Source organism: Rissa tridactyla, chromosome 22 (genome assembly GCF_028500815.1).
Source record: "Rissa tridactyla isolate bRisTri1 chromosome 22, bRisTri1.patW.cur.20221130, whole genome shotgun sequence".
Taxonomy (NCBI): Eukaryota; Metazoa; Chordata; class Aves; order Charadriiformes; family Laridae; genus Rissa; species Rissa tridactyla.
The window spans coordinates 3,364,102-3,377,920 of record NC_071487.1 but is presented as its reverse complement, the minus strand read 5'-3'; the positions used below and the strand labels follow the sequence as shown (position 1 = coordinate 3,377,920).

At 45.7% G+C, this 13,819-nt stretch overlaps 1 protein-coding gene across 2 annotated transcripts; it reads right to left on the bottom strand.

Moving 5' to 3' along the window:
* Positions 1 to 818: 818 nt before the first annotated feature.
* Positions 819 to 13,161, bottom strand: GNA11 (G protein subunit alpha 11). 2 transcript variants are annotated; one of them, XM_054182172.1, is made up of 7 exons: positions 13,003 to 13,161; positions 8,372 to 8,556; positions 6,613 to 6,767; positions 5,444 to 5,572; positions 4,097 to 4,226; positions 3,177 to 3,330; positions 819 to 1,675 (listed from the first exon to the last, which is right to left on the bottom strand). In XM_054182172.1, the coding sequence occupies exons 1-7, from the start codon at positions 13,136 to 13,138 to the stop codon at positions 1,485 to 1,487; spliced, it is 1,080 nt and encodes a 359-aa protein (XP_054038147.1). In that variant the 5' UTR covers positions 13,139 to 13,161; the 3' UTR covers positions 819 to 1,484. The 2 variants fall into 2 exon arrangements, with proteins under 2 accessions (XP_054038147.1, XP_054038148.1); XM_054182173.1 differs by lacking the exon at positions 13,003 to 13,161 and adding an exon at positions 10,281 to 10,478.
* Between the last annotated feature and the right edge of the window lie 658 nt (positions 13,162 to 13,819).

Sequence of the window (13,819 nt, the reverse complement as noted above, 5' to 3'; positions counted from 1 at the left end):
ATTCCATAGCAGCCGCGCGCTCCAGCCATGACTACGGTAACCGGATTATCACATGCACCCTGGAGCGAGTATGTGTGCAAGACTTCCGAAGAGGATCCATGCTCCTCTAAAGAGAAACACAGCAGCATGTGCCTCAGGGGAATGCATAAACAGGAGAGAGAGGGAGAATCGCCGCTCCCTCCAAGAGCTATCCTCAACCTTTTCAAGTAAGAATCCTACCTATGTCCCAAAGTTTGTCACCCACCGATTCTGGTCCTTTCTAAAAATCCGCGAGCTGGACAGGACCGAAGAATTCTTACAAAGTCATTCGACACACTGGCACTAAATGCAATAAACAAGGCTTGTTTGCTACTAGCAGCAAGAAAAGAACTAGAGGGTGGCACGAGACTAAGATTTTTCAATCCAGCCAAAGTTTGATGTTTAAACGCCACAATTACTCAGTGTGCTTTTGATATTTGCTGCATAGAGAAGTTGCTCACTTGATGTCACGTACTCTACTCAACAAAACACAGTTCCTCTCTGCAAATTGAGCCTTGTGCGCGCGCGCATGCGCTTGTGGTGTGGGGGGGATGTGTGTATGTGTGAGAAAAAAAAATAATAACAAAATAAAATAAAAAAAAAGAATAATTACAGTCAGGCACTTCCCCAGGCTCAGCAGCTATTGCTCCAAGAGCTTCCATCATTTGTAGTCCATGAACAAAATACAGCAACACGTAGCAAACTATGTATAGAACATCAATAATTTAAAAAAAAAAATAATCACAGTCTCCATACCTTTCATAATTGATAAGAAAAAAATAACTCAGAACTAGAACATATAAAGAATGGAAAAGTGATGGCTTTTTTTGTGTGTTTCATTTTGCCTTTTCCTTTTTTTGCACAATAGTTGGAGAGCAATCGCTCCTCCCCAACGTTTCATCACAGTGAACCATGGAGCGTGTCCTGGGGAAGGGAAAGAAGGACGGGGCGGGGGGGGGGGGGAAAAGCAGCAAGCAGGATTAGCAAATTACACCAGAGGCACCCTTATAGCACAAGGCAAAGGGACCAGTAGCATTCTGCACTCCCACAGTCCAGTGAATTCACAATCTCGGCTGGAAAGTTATTTTTGTCTATATATATACCATGGGAATGAAAAGGGGGGGAAAAAAAAAAAAAAGTGGCTAAGCAACAAAGGAAAGCTCAAGATGAGACTGCCTTAGCTGTTTGGCAAAAAATTAAGAAGTAAGCAAGGTGCTGAAGAAATGAGGCATATCCCCGTTAACTGTGAAATAAAAGCAATTTGTTAAAAATATGAAATCAACTACTCTGTGGACAGAGACATGAGACTCCAGGATAACACTGAGCACTTGCCACTCCACAGATCAGACAATTTGCAATCATTACATCATCAAAAATTAAAACTTTTTTTTCCTGTCATATTTAAAATTTCTTTTTTTGTCTTTTCTTCACAATGAAGCCTCTCAAGGGGCCAAGAGCAGAGCGGGTCAAACCAGGTTGTACTCCTTCAGGTTGAGCTGTAGGATGGTGTCCTTGACAGCGGCAAAGACGAAACGGATGTTTTCTGTGTCTGTGGCACATGTGAAGTGAGAATAGATGATTTTATCGCTGTCTGGATTTAAATCCACAAACATCTTGAGAATGAACTCACGGGCTGCCTGTGCATCCCTCTGTGGGCCTGCAGCAAACAAAGAAACCAGTTAATTGATTTACGCTAAGTGCACCCCCCCAGTTTGATCCATCAGAATAATTGCTAGCGCACTTTTTCTTACGGGTTAGAGACCTATAAAGAAGAAATTAAGACCATTTATTGCATTAAAGCCCCAGGAGCTGAAGCGTCTTAATGCTTTTCAGTTACCTAACCATAACCTACAAAAAGCATTTTTCCAAGGCTGAGAGTTTTTACGGAAACGAAGGCATCACTTCAGACCGTGCGTTGAAAGACAGCATTTGGTATAACCCCGTATGCGCTGCGTTCACTAGATAACAGCGCCAGATGCTGGGTGTGCATAACACCTCGCTCCGCTCTCAAGATCGGGTGTATATTTCTTCCTAATATACAGATGGATCTTATGCACCGAAGGACAAAAGCGTACGTTTTACAAACAAGCGTCATCTTCAGCCAGCGCTGCAGTCTGTCCTAACTGGCTGGTCAATCCACAGGAGCTAAAAACCTGGAATTTTTACCAGTATTTGCTTCATATTGCTGACAACTCCTCAAAAAAAAAAAAAGTCACTGCCTGATATTTCTGTTGCAGTCGCGGTGGTGTCGCGTTCTCCACAGCAAGGACCATCTCCTGAGAGGCAGTCCGATGGGCTACCTCCCACTCACAAGCCATGCAGCATCCCTGGAGGAGCTGCAGTAAATACTTCCAGGAAAAAAACTGAAAGCATATGACACTTCCCGATGCTGTGATCTTGTCTCCAGCTGTTAAGTTATATTAGAATTACACACTACCTGACCGATAAACCCACCAGCCGTTGCCAGCCTGCTGGAAAAACGTCATGTTTTCTGCCACTGACCATTTCAGAGCGCTTGTGCTTTCAGACAGCAGGGGGCATGAAACTCCAGAAGCGGCAGGACAACTAATAAGGCCAACTTTAAATGCACTCAACTGAAGAGCCCGAAATGCTATTTTGGCAAAGAAATTTTGTTTCAGATGGGAATTTCTCTGTTTCACATAGATATTACTTTGCCACGACTGCAGATGGCACACTAGTACGAATTTGATGCTACCTGAGATTTTTCAGCGCCGCCATTTGAACAACTTGGGTATTTGACCAGGCAGCTTCCCAAAACAAGGACTCAAGTCACCTCTTGACTAGAGGGTTAAAGCAAATTGTCACCTATTTGTGAAACGGGTTATATGCACGAGCATACAGGTAGGAAAGTTAAACTTCCATTATTTAATACTCTGAAGAGCATATTGGGGAGTAATTCCTCATCTAGGAGAGATTCATTATTTGATCATTCAATCAGATTCCAGTTATCTACATACGATTAAGACATTTATTTTTGTGACATTTTCTCATTGTTGTAAGTATTCCTTCTCAAACTAAGATGTTTTCCCCATCTCTAGAGCTGCGTTTTCTTTAAAAACCCCCAAAAATTCTAACCAAACCAATTCTAACCAAGCCTTCTTCTAGATATACAGCGTTCCTTCTTAAAAACTACTCACCATCAAACTCTGGGAAATAGTCAACAAGGTGGGAATATAGGATCTTGTCTTCCAACAGATCTTTCTTGTTGAGAAACAGGATAACAGAAGAGTTTTGGAACCATGGATAAGTGATAATGGTTCGAAAGAGAGCTTTACTCTCTTCCATCCGGTTCTGAAATAAGAAAAAGAAAGCGTTGTTTTCACAAATGAGTACTAAGATGCCTTTCTGCTACCTGCACACGTACTCATCTCTGTCTCGATCCCGCATCTCAGACACCGTACACAAAATACTTTGGCCCCGGGTAGGTTCTATCTCAAGCTGCACCAGTAAATGGAAAGGAAATGCAAAATCTGATGGACTCAAGCTTCATTTAATTAGCAAGCCATTCACGTCAAAAGGCTTAAAAGTCATTTTAGGCTTTGACAGTCATGTGAGAGGACTGGCCACAATCCTTTGCGAACGTGTTTTGTGTAGTAGAAGAGGAATAACTGCTGTTACCTAATGGCATTTTTTTTATCTATTAGCAAGTGCAAAATTTCAGTATTGCACCTTCAAAGGGACCAGTCACTATCTAACAAGACAGCAGTCACAGCACGAAGTAATTCGGTGCGGAAAAGAGGAATGGGTGATTTTTAAGAACATGCCGTCACATTGCACAGTACCTTCCAAGGCACACAGAACCCAGCAATTTCAGGGTATTTCAGTATTACTCGAGAAGCACAGATGATCTGAATGCACTGCGCATTTTCCGTTCTCAGGAACATCATGACCCATGGAGGCTCACGTTCCCTTTGCAATAGGAAGAACTGAAGGCCAAAACCAACAATACTTGCTAATGCAACCTGGCACCGAGCACTTTGGTACCAACCTACAAGTCCCTAGACAGACATTCCCCCTTTCCTTCCACCCTTCTGCAGAGTTCCATACTTTGGCTTACCTCGTTATCAGATTCCACCAGAACTTGGTCATATTCACTAAGTGCTACTAAAAACATGATGGAAGTCACATTTTCAAAGCAATGGATCCACTTCCTTCGTTCTGATCTTTGACCTCCAACATCCACCATTCTAAGGAAGAGAAATACATACAGTATCACCGAAGTAGCTGCAGTTCTCTATCTGAATGTAAAGGACTAGCGTACGATGAGAACGAATGCGGTTCTTTACCATTCAAGTTAACCTGGCATGTAACAGTAAGTGCTTGCTAACAAAACCATCAAGTTCACAAAATATCCTGTTCCAGCAATATATCAAACTGAAGAGATGGCCATAGGCAAGTCATACCAAATTCAAATCTCCCAGATATCAGCATTACCATTTTTAGTTGCATTCCGCTCTGGTTTGCTAAGTAGCAGTCCTGAGTGGGAAAAGACAAGTCCTTCAAAACTCTGCTCTGTCAAACGAGCAAACTATTTTTATTAAAGCATCTGCTTGCCTCAAGACTTGTCTCGCACAGAGAGCTTTCTTAGTTATTAAACTCTTCTTCGAACGTGCTGTTTAACAGTTATGCACTTCACCTCCTCAGTTTTAAGTCCCACCTGTATAGCACGCTAAAATTATTTTGTCACTCACCTAAAGTGCAACACACCCAGTCCACCTTTGCTAGACCCCTATACCTATTTCATAGGTCAGCAAACCAGAACAGGGAGAGTAACTTTCTGTATATCCGTAACTGAGTGGTTTAAGAGAGGATGCAGGCTCCTTTATTCCCCTCTTGTAATGTCAACACTGTGGTAGAGAAGGGCAGGGAGCATTTAAGTACCAGAGAGCTAGGGAGAAAATTGCTTTGCAATAGACAGGTGTGTCATTGTGCCCTTTATGCCGTGCTCGGTTGCTGGCTTAAGCCTCCAAATACCACCTATTGCTGCAGCAGCACAGGCAGGAAGTTTTGGTGTCATCCTGAGAGCACCAGGTAGTTACAGAAAACCATCTCTGAAGGCAGATACTAGGTATCACCGCACAAAAAGTGGCAATCCTTCCCAGGCAGGATGCCGGCTCCTGCAAGATGGTTAGCTGGGCATTAAGTGTCACTGATTCAAAAGCATGTTCTGTTTTGTGACTGTCAATGCTGAAGCTTGGAGTTTTCCCTTAATCAGAATAAACGTTACACCATCCCCATTACAGGAGCACCTGTCAACAGATACATCATAATACCACAGCACGTACAGCCGCTCTACCCTCTCAACTAAGCACCTGGACACTCTAAAGCAATCCAGAACTCATCGTTCCTGAAACCATATAATTCCTTTCTCAGTTTAGCTGTAACATGAATACACCTTCAGTACCTGAAGATAATATTCTCTAGGTCAAAGGGGTACTCTATGATACCGGTTGTAGGAACTCTAACCCGTAGCACATCTTGCTGAGTTGGTAGATATCCTGGGGTAGCGATACGATCCACGTCGCTAAGATAGCTACAAGAAGCACAATGGAAAAAAAAAAAAAAACAAAAAACAAAAACTACCTTAGGTTGCAGCATATAAATATACAGATTTAAACACTGTTACATTTAGTCTTTCCCTAGTATAACAAGAAAGCCAGAAGTCACCTGAACCATTTAAAATACGATGGGGAAAAAAATAACAGAATGCTTTTTTGGGGAACGGTAATTCACCAGCCATCCCCTTCGGAAGATAACCAGATACATTAAGGACAACTTTACTAACTCTGTATAGTAGCACAGAAGACAATCTTTACTACAGAGAAAGTTTAAGTAGAGCGGATGCTTATGTTTCAGAATCAAGTCTCATCTGAGGTTTTCTATTTATAAACAAACCTATGTCAGACTCAGATTTTGTGACTAATAAATCAATTAAGTTACACATCCATACATATCCACCTGTAGGCCAAAGGACAAACCTGAAGAGAAAGAGCAACACTGCTGCTGCCTAAGAGCCAGGACCACCACAGATGGCATAAGGCAGAGATTCTAGCCTCAGGTATATACAGAAGCAGACGCGTGAACAACTGTCTTTTATCACCCACCAGAACACCTCATACCCTCATGAAAAGTAGCAAATGGTAAAGAACTTCCAGATCTAAATCTATCCCCAAATAAACATGGCTTCCCCCATCTCCAGCAAAGTGCTTTGCCTTGCTGGAGCCAGATTCAAACAAGTTACCAGTTACCTGCTCCCACTGTTCTTTCATCTTAACTTTTCCTAAGGATACTTCTGGCTGATAGAGGCAAAGCCTATGCCTATCATATGCCTATGATTTTTATCCCACCACACATAGCCAGCAGAGACCATGCAGCTTGTCTAAAACACTAGCAAAGACTCATCTGCCCCAATGAAAAAGATAAAAGGTACTTTAAACAAACTGTGTAGTGAAATCTACAGCTGTGTTCCTGCCCTTTGAAACAAACTCTAGACTTCAATAAAAAAAATAAAAATTCAACAGGCATTTTTTGTTAGACCATCACTACCACGCATGCCAGCGATTAAATACTTACTATTTAGCTGAGTCAGAAAGCTGATATTCTCTTCTCCTGTCATAACACTCTTGTATTCCAGGGTCGTTCCACAATGTTTTAATTGCACTTACATATGGCTGCTCAAACGTCATGACCTTTTCTACATCCACTTCCCGGATCAGCACTGCATTGGCCTGGAGATGGAAAAGCAAAACCACAAAAGGTGGAGGGTCAGGAGCAGGGGGTACCAGTCACAGGCAGGTAAAAAATTCTCCAATGAACTAAATCTTTACATTATGACTTCAAGGATCCACGGGCTGGTTGTGAATCAGGTTGCTAAGACCAGAGGGACGATGGGTAAACTATTCACCTAAGACATAGCAGACATCAGCAAAATTCCCCCAAAGCATCATATGCTCCTTCACAGAATAAGCTGTAAAACAGCAGCAGGTTTCACCTATCGTTAGATCACTAGGTGTTTTGAAACACCGTGGTTTCCAAGGCAGAGCGTTCACTTTGAAGAACCACGGGCTGCCCCGCATCTGAGGCGGTTCAACTGCAGCCGGGTAACAAACTGCTCTCTCAGTTCGTTACAAAAAAATATTTTTAAATACATTTTGAATTGCAACAGAGACATTGTTTCGATGTACTTCAATCAAAATGCCCACCCTACAACCTATAAGCAAAGGAAGGACCACCGTCGGAACACCACCCTGTGGCATCTGTAAAGTTATTATCCCCACGGACCTGCTTTCCGAAATCTTTAGTACGCTTGCCACAGGAAGGGGCTTTTGCCTATAGCACCTATACCAGGAAGAAGAAAAAATAAAAAACAAAGCCAAGCTCTGCACATGCTATCATAACTAACGGTTGGCAGATTATACCTATCAAAACACCTCCACCATGCCCCGGGTAAAGCCCAGGCAGGGCAAGCTTCCTCACACCCTGCCCGTTCTCATCCCTGAGACTGCAGAACCCCTCTAAAGGCAAAAAAGGCGTTCGGACTCAAGAACTCCTGGGGCACCATCCACTGCCTATCAGCAGTTATTAAAAATCGGCTCCAAGTTACTGTGTGACAGAACAGATAAAATACAATTTCACTAAAAAAATATTAAGGTATTAAGCATTAAAGAAGCAAAACACACTAAAAAAAAAAATAATAAATCCAATTTCCTCATTCTTCCCATCCTCCCCCCCAAAAAAGCTAAAAAAAAAATTTAGACCAAATCTGTCTGAAGAATTTATTCCTGGACCCAAAATCAGGAAGCCAGACTTCTGTGGTTGAGACCAAAACCCTTGAAGAAAAGTTTGTACCTTTGGTCAGTACCTGTCAGAAAAACCAACAGACTGCAGTAATAGCGGTAACCACCAATAGAGGTGTCTTTTGAGTCCAGCGAGTATTTTGTCACCTTCAAGTTCCGATGTGAATCATATCTCATGCAAAGAAAAGCCCAACACATTTAACAATACCAAATCCTTGAAATGAGTAAAGGGAACACCTCTCCTATATCCTACCCTGTATTGTATCCCCGTCCCTTGCTCTCACCGCTCACTACGCAGATCAGCGGCACAAACCATCCTGAGAAAGTTGCTCTGTCCCTCAACACAACCAAGTAAATAGAGCCAGCTATCAGCAAAATGTCATAAAAACCAGTCCTTAAGTACCAAACATTTATGGGAAAGAGTTCGGGGAGGTTGAGATTGCAATGCAGAAGGACACAAACAAACAGGAACTTAGGAGTCGAATCCTAGAATCCCCATTGCCTAAAGATAAATGCAAAAATTGTGAGAAACTTACCTTGTTCTGTTCATATTTGTACAGAATCTTCAGGGTTTCCATGGCCCTGATCATAGACTGCATGGCAGTGAAGATGTTTTGGTACACCAGCTTGGTGAAGCCTTTTTTATCCTCTTCAGAGTAGCCTGAGCCATGAATTATACGCATTTGCTTAATGAACGTGCTTTTTCCACTCTCCCCAGTGCCTACAGAATGCAAGAGAGGGCGTTAGGAGCCATCACAAGCAATGCTTGCTCCAGAAGAAAGCAAGCTAACAATCAATCCCATCATACCCCAAAGTTCCTAGTACTATACCCAAGTACACGCTACTTCCAGCCACTTTTTTAGTCACTTTCCCCAATATTTGAAGGCAGTCTGGGTGGTCCTGCTCATCCCCACGATGAACCTAAGAGCATAGAGGGAAGACATCTTGTCCTTTACGGCAGCCTTCAAAAGCAGCTCTGGTACTTATTCCAAATCTCACATTACAGCCACTCCCACACGTTCTGCGTCAAAAGGCCCTTGTCCGTCACACCTGACCTATTCCCAGATACTCCAGCAAGATGCTACAATCACCGCACCAGCCAGAGAGGGCCCAGATGCGCTCTCGAGTTGGTAAGTGCTGCAAACCGAGATGACAGTGAGTGGGCTGGGGGAAGCCTATTTCCACAGTAAAGAGCGAATTTTCTTTCGCTGGGATTTGGCACAAAATGCTCTTTACCTTATAGGCTACGTGCCTTTTCAGAGAAAAGAACTGAACACGACAGGAAAAAAATCAAATCTAAAGGAGAATGGTGCTCCTAAGGAAGAAACTACTTGCTTATCCATCTGACATAAACAATCCAGTCAGTGCATCTGCCTAGTAGTCCAAAAATACTGCGCAAGCATAACGTTTGCTCTTAAGGACTGAAATTATAATCATCATTGTGGCAAGATACCTCTAATACCGCCTGCAGCCTTTGGATATTGTAGAGTTAAAAATAGCAACTGGAGGGAGAACAGAGCAGGATGCTGCACGCAGCTGTCTGCGCTCTGTCTGCATCCTCAACAGGCAGCAGGCTGCTCGGCGTGGCTACCGGTTCCTTATTGCCCAGGTTTACTGCCCAGAGGAGATGGGAGGGCAAGGCAGGCTGGCAGCAATGCCAGCGCATTAAACAGTCCAGCCCTTTCAACGCCTGCTTCCTGCACAGTCAGTTGGGCAGGTCCTCCCGCTCCTACATTTATGGCTGCAGAAAAGTGTCATTTAACACACGAAGGCCAACAGATGATATTAAAAAAATGGGGGGAACTTTCTAACACAGCAAGTACAAGAGGAAAAACATCATCAGATAAAGCAGCCGTGCCGTTACACAGCCTCGTTAAATTCACAATTCAACTGGTGTTACGGAGAGCACCCAGCAGCTTCCGTATAGACAGCACCTTTTGTGGAGGGGACATATGGGTCAAGTCTTGCATGTGATCAGCGTACCTCCACACCTCATCCCACAAGTCTAAGCATATACCATCGACGCTTCTGCTCACTACTTTTGCTCAATGCTCTAAAATTTGCTATTGATGTGCAAAATACATATCATATTTTTTAAAAAAAGACAGCTCTTTTTAATACAGTGGTCCAGCTCGCTCGTCTACTGAGAGCAAAAACTAAAGTGCATCGCCTAAGTGACAAATCTGTTTGATCTGCAGTCACACATAAAGATGCTGGCAGAGCCCTGGCTTTCACCACAGGAACCACCAGGTACTCGCCTCACAGGAGGGGAGAGATATATTAAGACAGGATCTCATTCATCACAATACACAATTACTGCTCACACGTAGATTCTCAGTTACTCATGTTTATAGCACCAGGCTAAAAGGCAAACAAATAAATATGCTCGAATAAGAGCAGCAAGCGCATAACTAGAAGCAGCATGTTTAAAATAAACAAACTCACCATCTCCAAGAACTGACAGAAGTTATGTCAGCGTAGTTAGAAATTAACTTTATAAACACCACTAACATGCAGCAAACTATCTCCATCTCAAACAGAAAGCTGCACCGTAAATAGAGGGTAGGAAAACTGGAAACTGAAATATTTTGTGGTTTCTCTCAGTGTGGTGAGACATACTTCCTTGTCTTTTACCACAGTGACCAAAACTGAGAAAAAAAAAAAAAAAAAAGTGGTGCTTCAAAGCACTGCAATAAGGAAAACATATGAGAAACTTCAACACCAGCCATTCACTTACTTCAGAACTTAAGAGTTCAAACGCAGATTCATCCTGTCACTGCACCGTCACCTGGGTTTTGGTATTTGGGGGGGTTTTTTTGTGGGGTTTTTGGGGGTTTTTTTTGTGGTTTTTGTGGGGGTTTTTTTTGTTGTTTTTTTTTTTTAAAAGGTGCCACTTGCTTTTACCTAGGCCATCAACAATCCAGAACAGCACTACACCAGAACATTATAAGCTCTGCTGGGTATGGTCTCCTACATTTATAAGGGCACAACAACTTTTTTTAATGACAATGTTGAGACAAGGAGATAACCTGGATTCACCATTTCTTCTGTCAACACGTGAAAGCAGCAGAGTTTACAGTAAGTTACTAATGACCCTCAAGTACATGACAGGCACTTGTAAATATGTTACTCAGCCAACACTATCCCATACCTAATCACAAGTAATTTTTATGTAAAATATTCTCCCCCTTCCCCACCCAATGAAAAGACAAATGACTACGTAATGTCCAATACCTAGAAATCAAATTTCTTACTACCAGGTTCATCATTGATGAGCACTGTTATTTTTCACCCCAATTTTCTGGTTTAGGCTTAAACTAACTGTCACTAGATACAGTGACAAGAAAAATTACCAGAGTTTCTACAAGGCAGAAACGCCCTCCAGGCATGCACTCTTTTCAAAATTTTGAAGATTTGGGAAAGCCCTCCCATTAATACGATCACTAATATTTGTGAATGTAAGAACCGCACATAAGAGGAGCAAGACAGAAGTCATCCCTGCAAGGAGCAATTACATCAAGGAGAGAGAACACACATTACCTGCCACAACTTAAGGTGGGCAATGTGCAATGCAGTGAAACGCATCAGCAAACACATCCTAAAATTGGGAGCGTTGTTTATCAAATACTAGTTAACCACCTGATATAGATATATTTTTTTTTTTAAATCTGATGCCGAATGTTACTTGTGTCTTAAAAGCAAAAAGGATTCTTGAGCAATGTGAATTATTTCTAAAGTGAAATATGTAGATCCAGTGGGATCTTCTTAACCCAGATCTATCCTATAGTACCAACCTATTTTGAAACAGCTGCTTCTGCGGGACTGCTTTAGGGAAGCGTGAGAGCAAGCGACACGTTCCCTTGTCTACAAGCAGCCTTACAGAACCTGACACGGCATCTTCAAAGAGCACAAATGTCGAGCCCTCGATTTTACCTTTCACCTGAAGAACAGCAACATGTTAATCACTGAGAATTCAGGGTGAGAAGGAAAGCCCCGGCCTTCACTTAATTATCACTATGTAACTATGTCAGTATTGGAGCCCTCCAAAGGGCTGGGCAGACACAGCCTCACTTCACCTGTATAAAGTTTTACATTTGTTTTTATGACAATCATCCTGACTCTTCACCTGTACCTCAATGGCTTGCCAACTCACGACAGACCCCAAATGAATAAGCTCAATCCACCAGACTGGCTTCATATTTCAGCCTGAGACGATACAGTATTTACGACACAAAGCAGGATACGTACATGAGAAATGATAAATCACAGTACCCATGAAAACTGTCACTTAAGTTTAATTTGGGGGCTACCGGCATGCGAATATCAAACTCATTGCTGAAGGAGGATGTGAATGCCTGAAATCTTAGCTGGCTGCTCTTGTAACTGATTACCCATCCCCTATAAACCTTATCTAAACAGGCAATAGTTATCCATCTGCACAACCACAGAACACTACTACGTTTCCATCTGAGCACCGACATCCTTATCGCCGCACAGGTGATCTCTGCCTCTGAGGGTAATGCTGAACACCATAGCCATTTCCTCGTCAGACACAGAACTTGCGCGTTCTTACTGCCTCGTCTCCCTTCAGATTCGCCACAACACCTTCCGACCCGGGCCCCCCGGGACCGCGCAAGGGGAACTCAGTGGTTTAAGAGCCGGAGGCCAATTTTTCCAGACACGTTCACACTCAGGGCCCCAGAAGTTCCCTGACAATACTGAAAAGCATCGACTGCATCAGCGAATCTTCATACGCCAATGAAGGGCCAGCACGCTCCAGCAAGCGCTTCCTTGAGATGATTTTCACGCGCCTGTGTGTGTGCCCGCATTTAGCACCACTAATTTCGGCCTCATAGTTCCTGCTTGTGTCAAAATCCATTTTGACAGAGAACCGCATCATAAAAAAAAAAAAACAAAACCAAAAAAAACAAACAAAGGGCGGCCAACGAGAGGCCCGGCCCCGCGCCGAGGGGAAGGCCGCCCCGAGCGCCCGGCTCCGAGGCGGGGATCGCTCGTGGGTCCCGCCGCTTCCCCGCCACACCCGCCCCCGGCGCGGCCCGGGCGCGGCCCCGCCGCGCCGCCTCCCGGACCTGTCAAGCGCCGCGGCCCAGGGTCGGGCCGGGCCGGGCCCCGCGGGCCGTGCCGTGCCGGGCCCGGCGCTCCTCACCCAGCAGCAGCAGCTTCAGCTCGCGGCGGGCGTCGCGCTTGTCCCTCCGCAGCTGCTTCTCGATCTCGGCGTTGATGCGCTTCGACTCCTTCACCTCGTCGCTCAGGCAACAGGCCATCATGGACTCCAGAGTCATGGTCGCGCCGCGGCCGGGACGCCCCCGCCCACCCCCCACCCCCCCCCGGCACCGACCACCGTCCTCCGCACGGCCGGCGGCCCGGCCCGGCCCGGCCCGGCGCCCCCTTCCCTCCCTCCCTCCCTCCCTCCCCACCCTCCCTCCCTCCTTCCTTCCGCGGCGCCGGCCCGGCCCGGCCCGGCCCTGGCCTCGGCCCCGACTCCTGCGGCCGGGCCTAGCGCCGCCGCCCCCCTCCGCGCGCTGCCCTCGCCCGGCTGCGCCGCCCGCCGCTCCCTCCTCACGGCCCCGCCGAGCCAGCGACGAGCCAGCGCAACCCAACCCGCTGCCGCCGAAAACAAGCGCTGACTGACAGCAGCTGCCACCAGTGGGAGAGCGCGGCGCGCCGGGGGGCGGGGCCAAGACGGCGGGGCGGGGCGCGGCGGCCAACCGGAGCGCGAGTTTGGTTGGCCGGTGGCGGGGGCGGGCCCTCGGACGCGCGTTCCCAGAGCGGGGCGGGGCCGCGGGGCATTGTGGGACGGTGGCGGAACGGGGCGCCCATGGCGGGGCGGGGGCGGCCAGGCCCTCGCCGCGGGGCCGTCAGGGCGGCGGTGGCCGGGCCCGCGGGCGTTGCGGCGCTTCCCGCGGGGCCCAGCCGCCCTCCGGGGGTGCCCTGAGTCGCCGGGCCTGGCCCTGCGCGGGGGA

Bases quoted from the DNA above. Each gene is read 5' to 3' on its own strand.
- GNA11 (XM_054182172.1), bottom strand. From the start codon at position 13,138: ATGACTCTGGAGTCCATGATGGCCTGTTGCCTGAGCGACGAGGTGAAG. The intron at 8,557-13,002 runs GTGAGGAGCGCC...TGCATTCTGTAG, and splicing joins GCTGAAGCTGCTGCTGCTGG to GCACTGGGGAGAGTGGAAAA. The intron at 1,676-3,176 runs GTGAGTAGTTTT...TGTTTGCTGCAG, and splicing joins CTATTTCCCAGAGTTTGATG to GCCCACAGAGGGATGCACAG.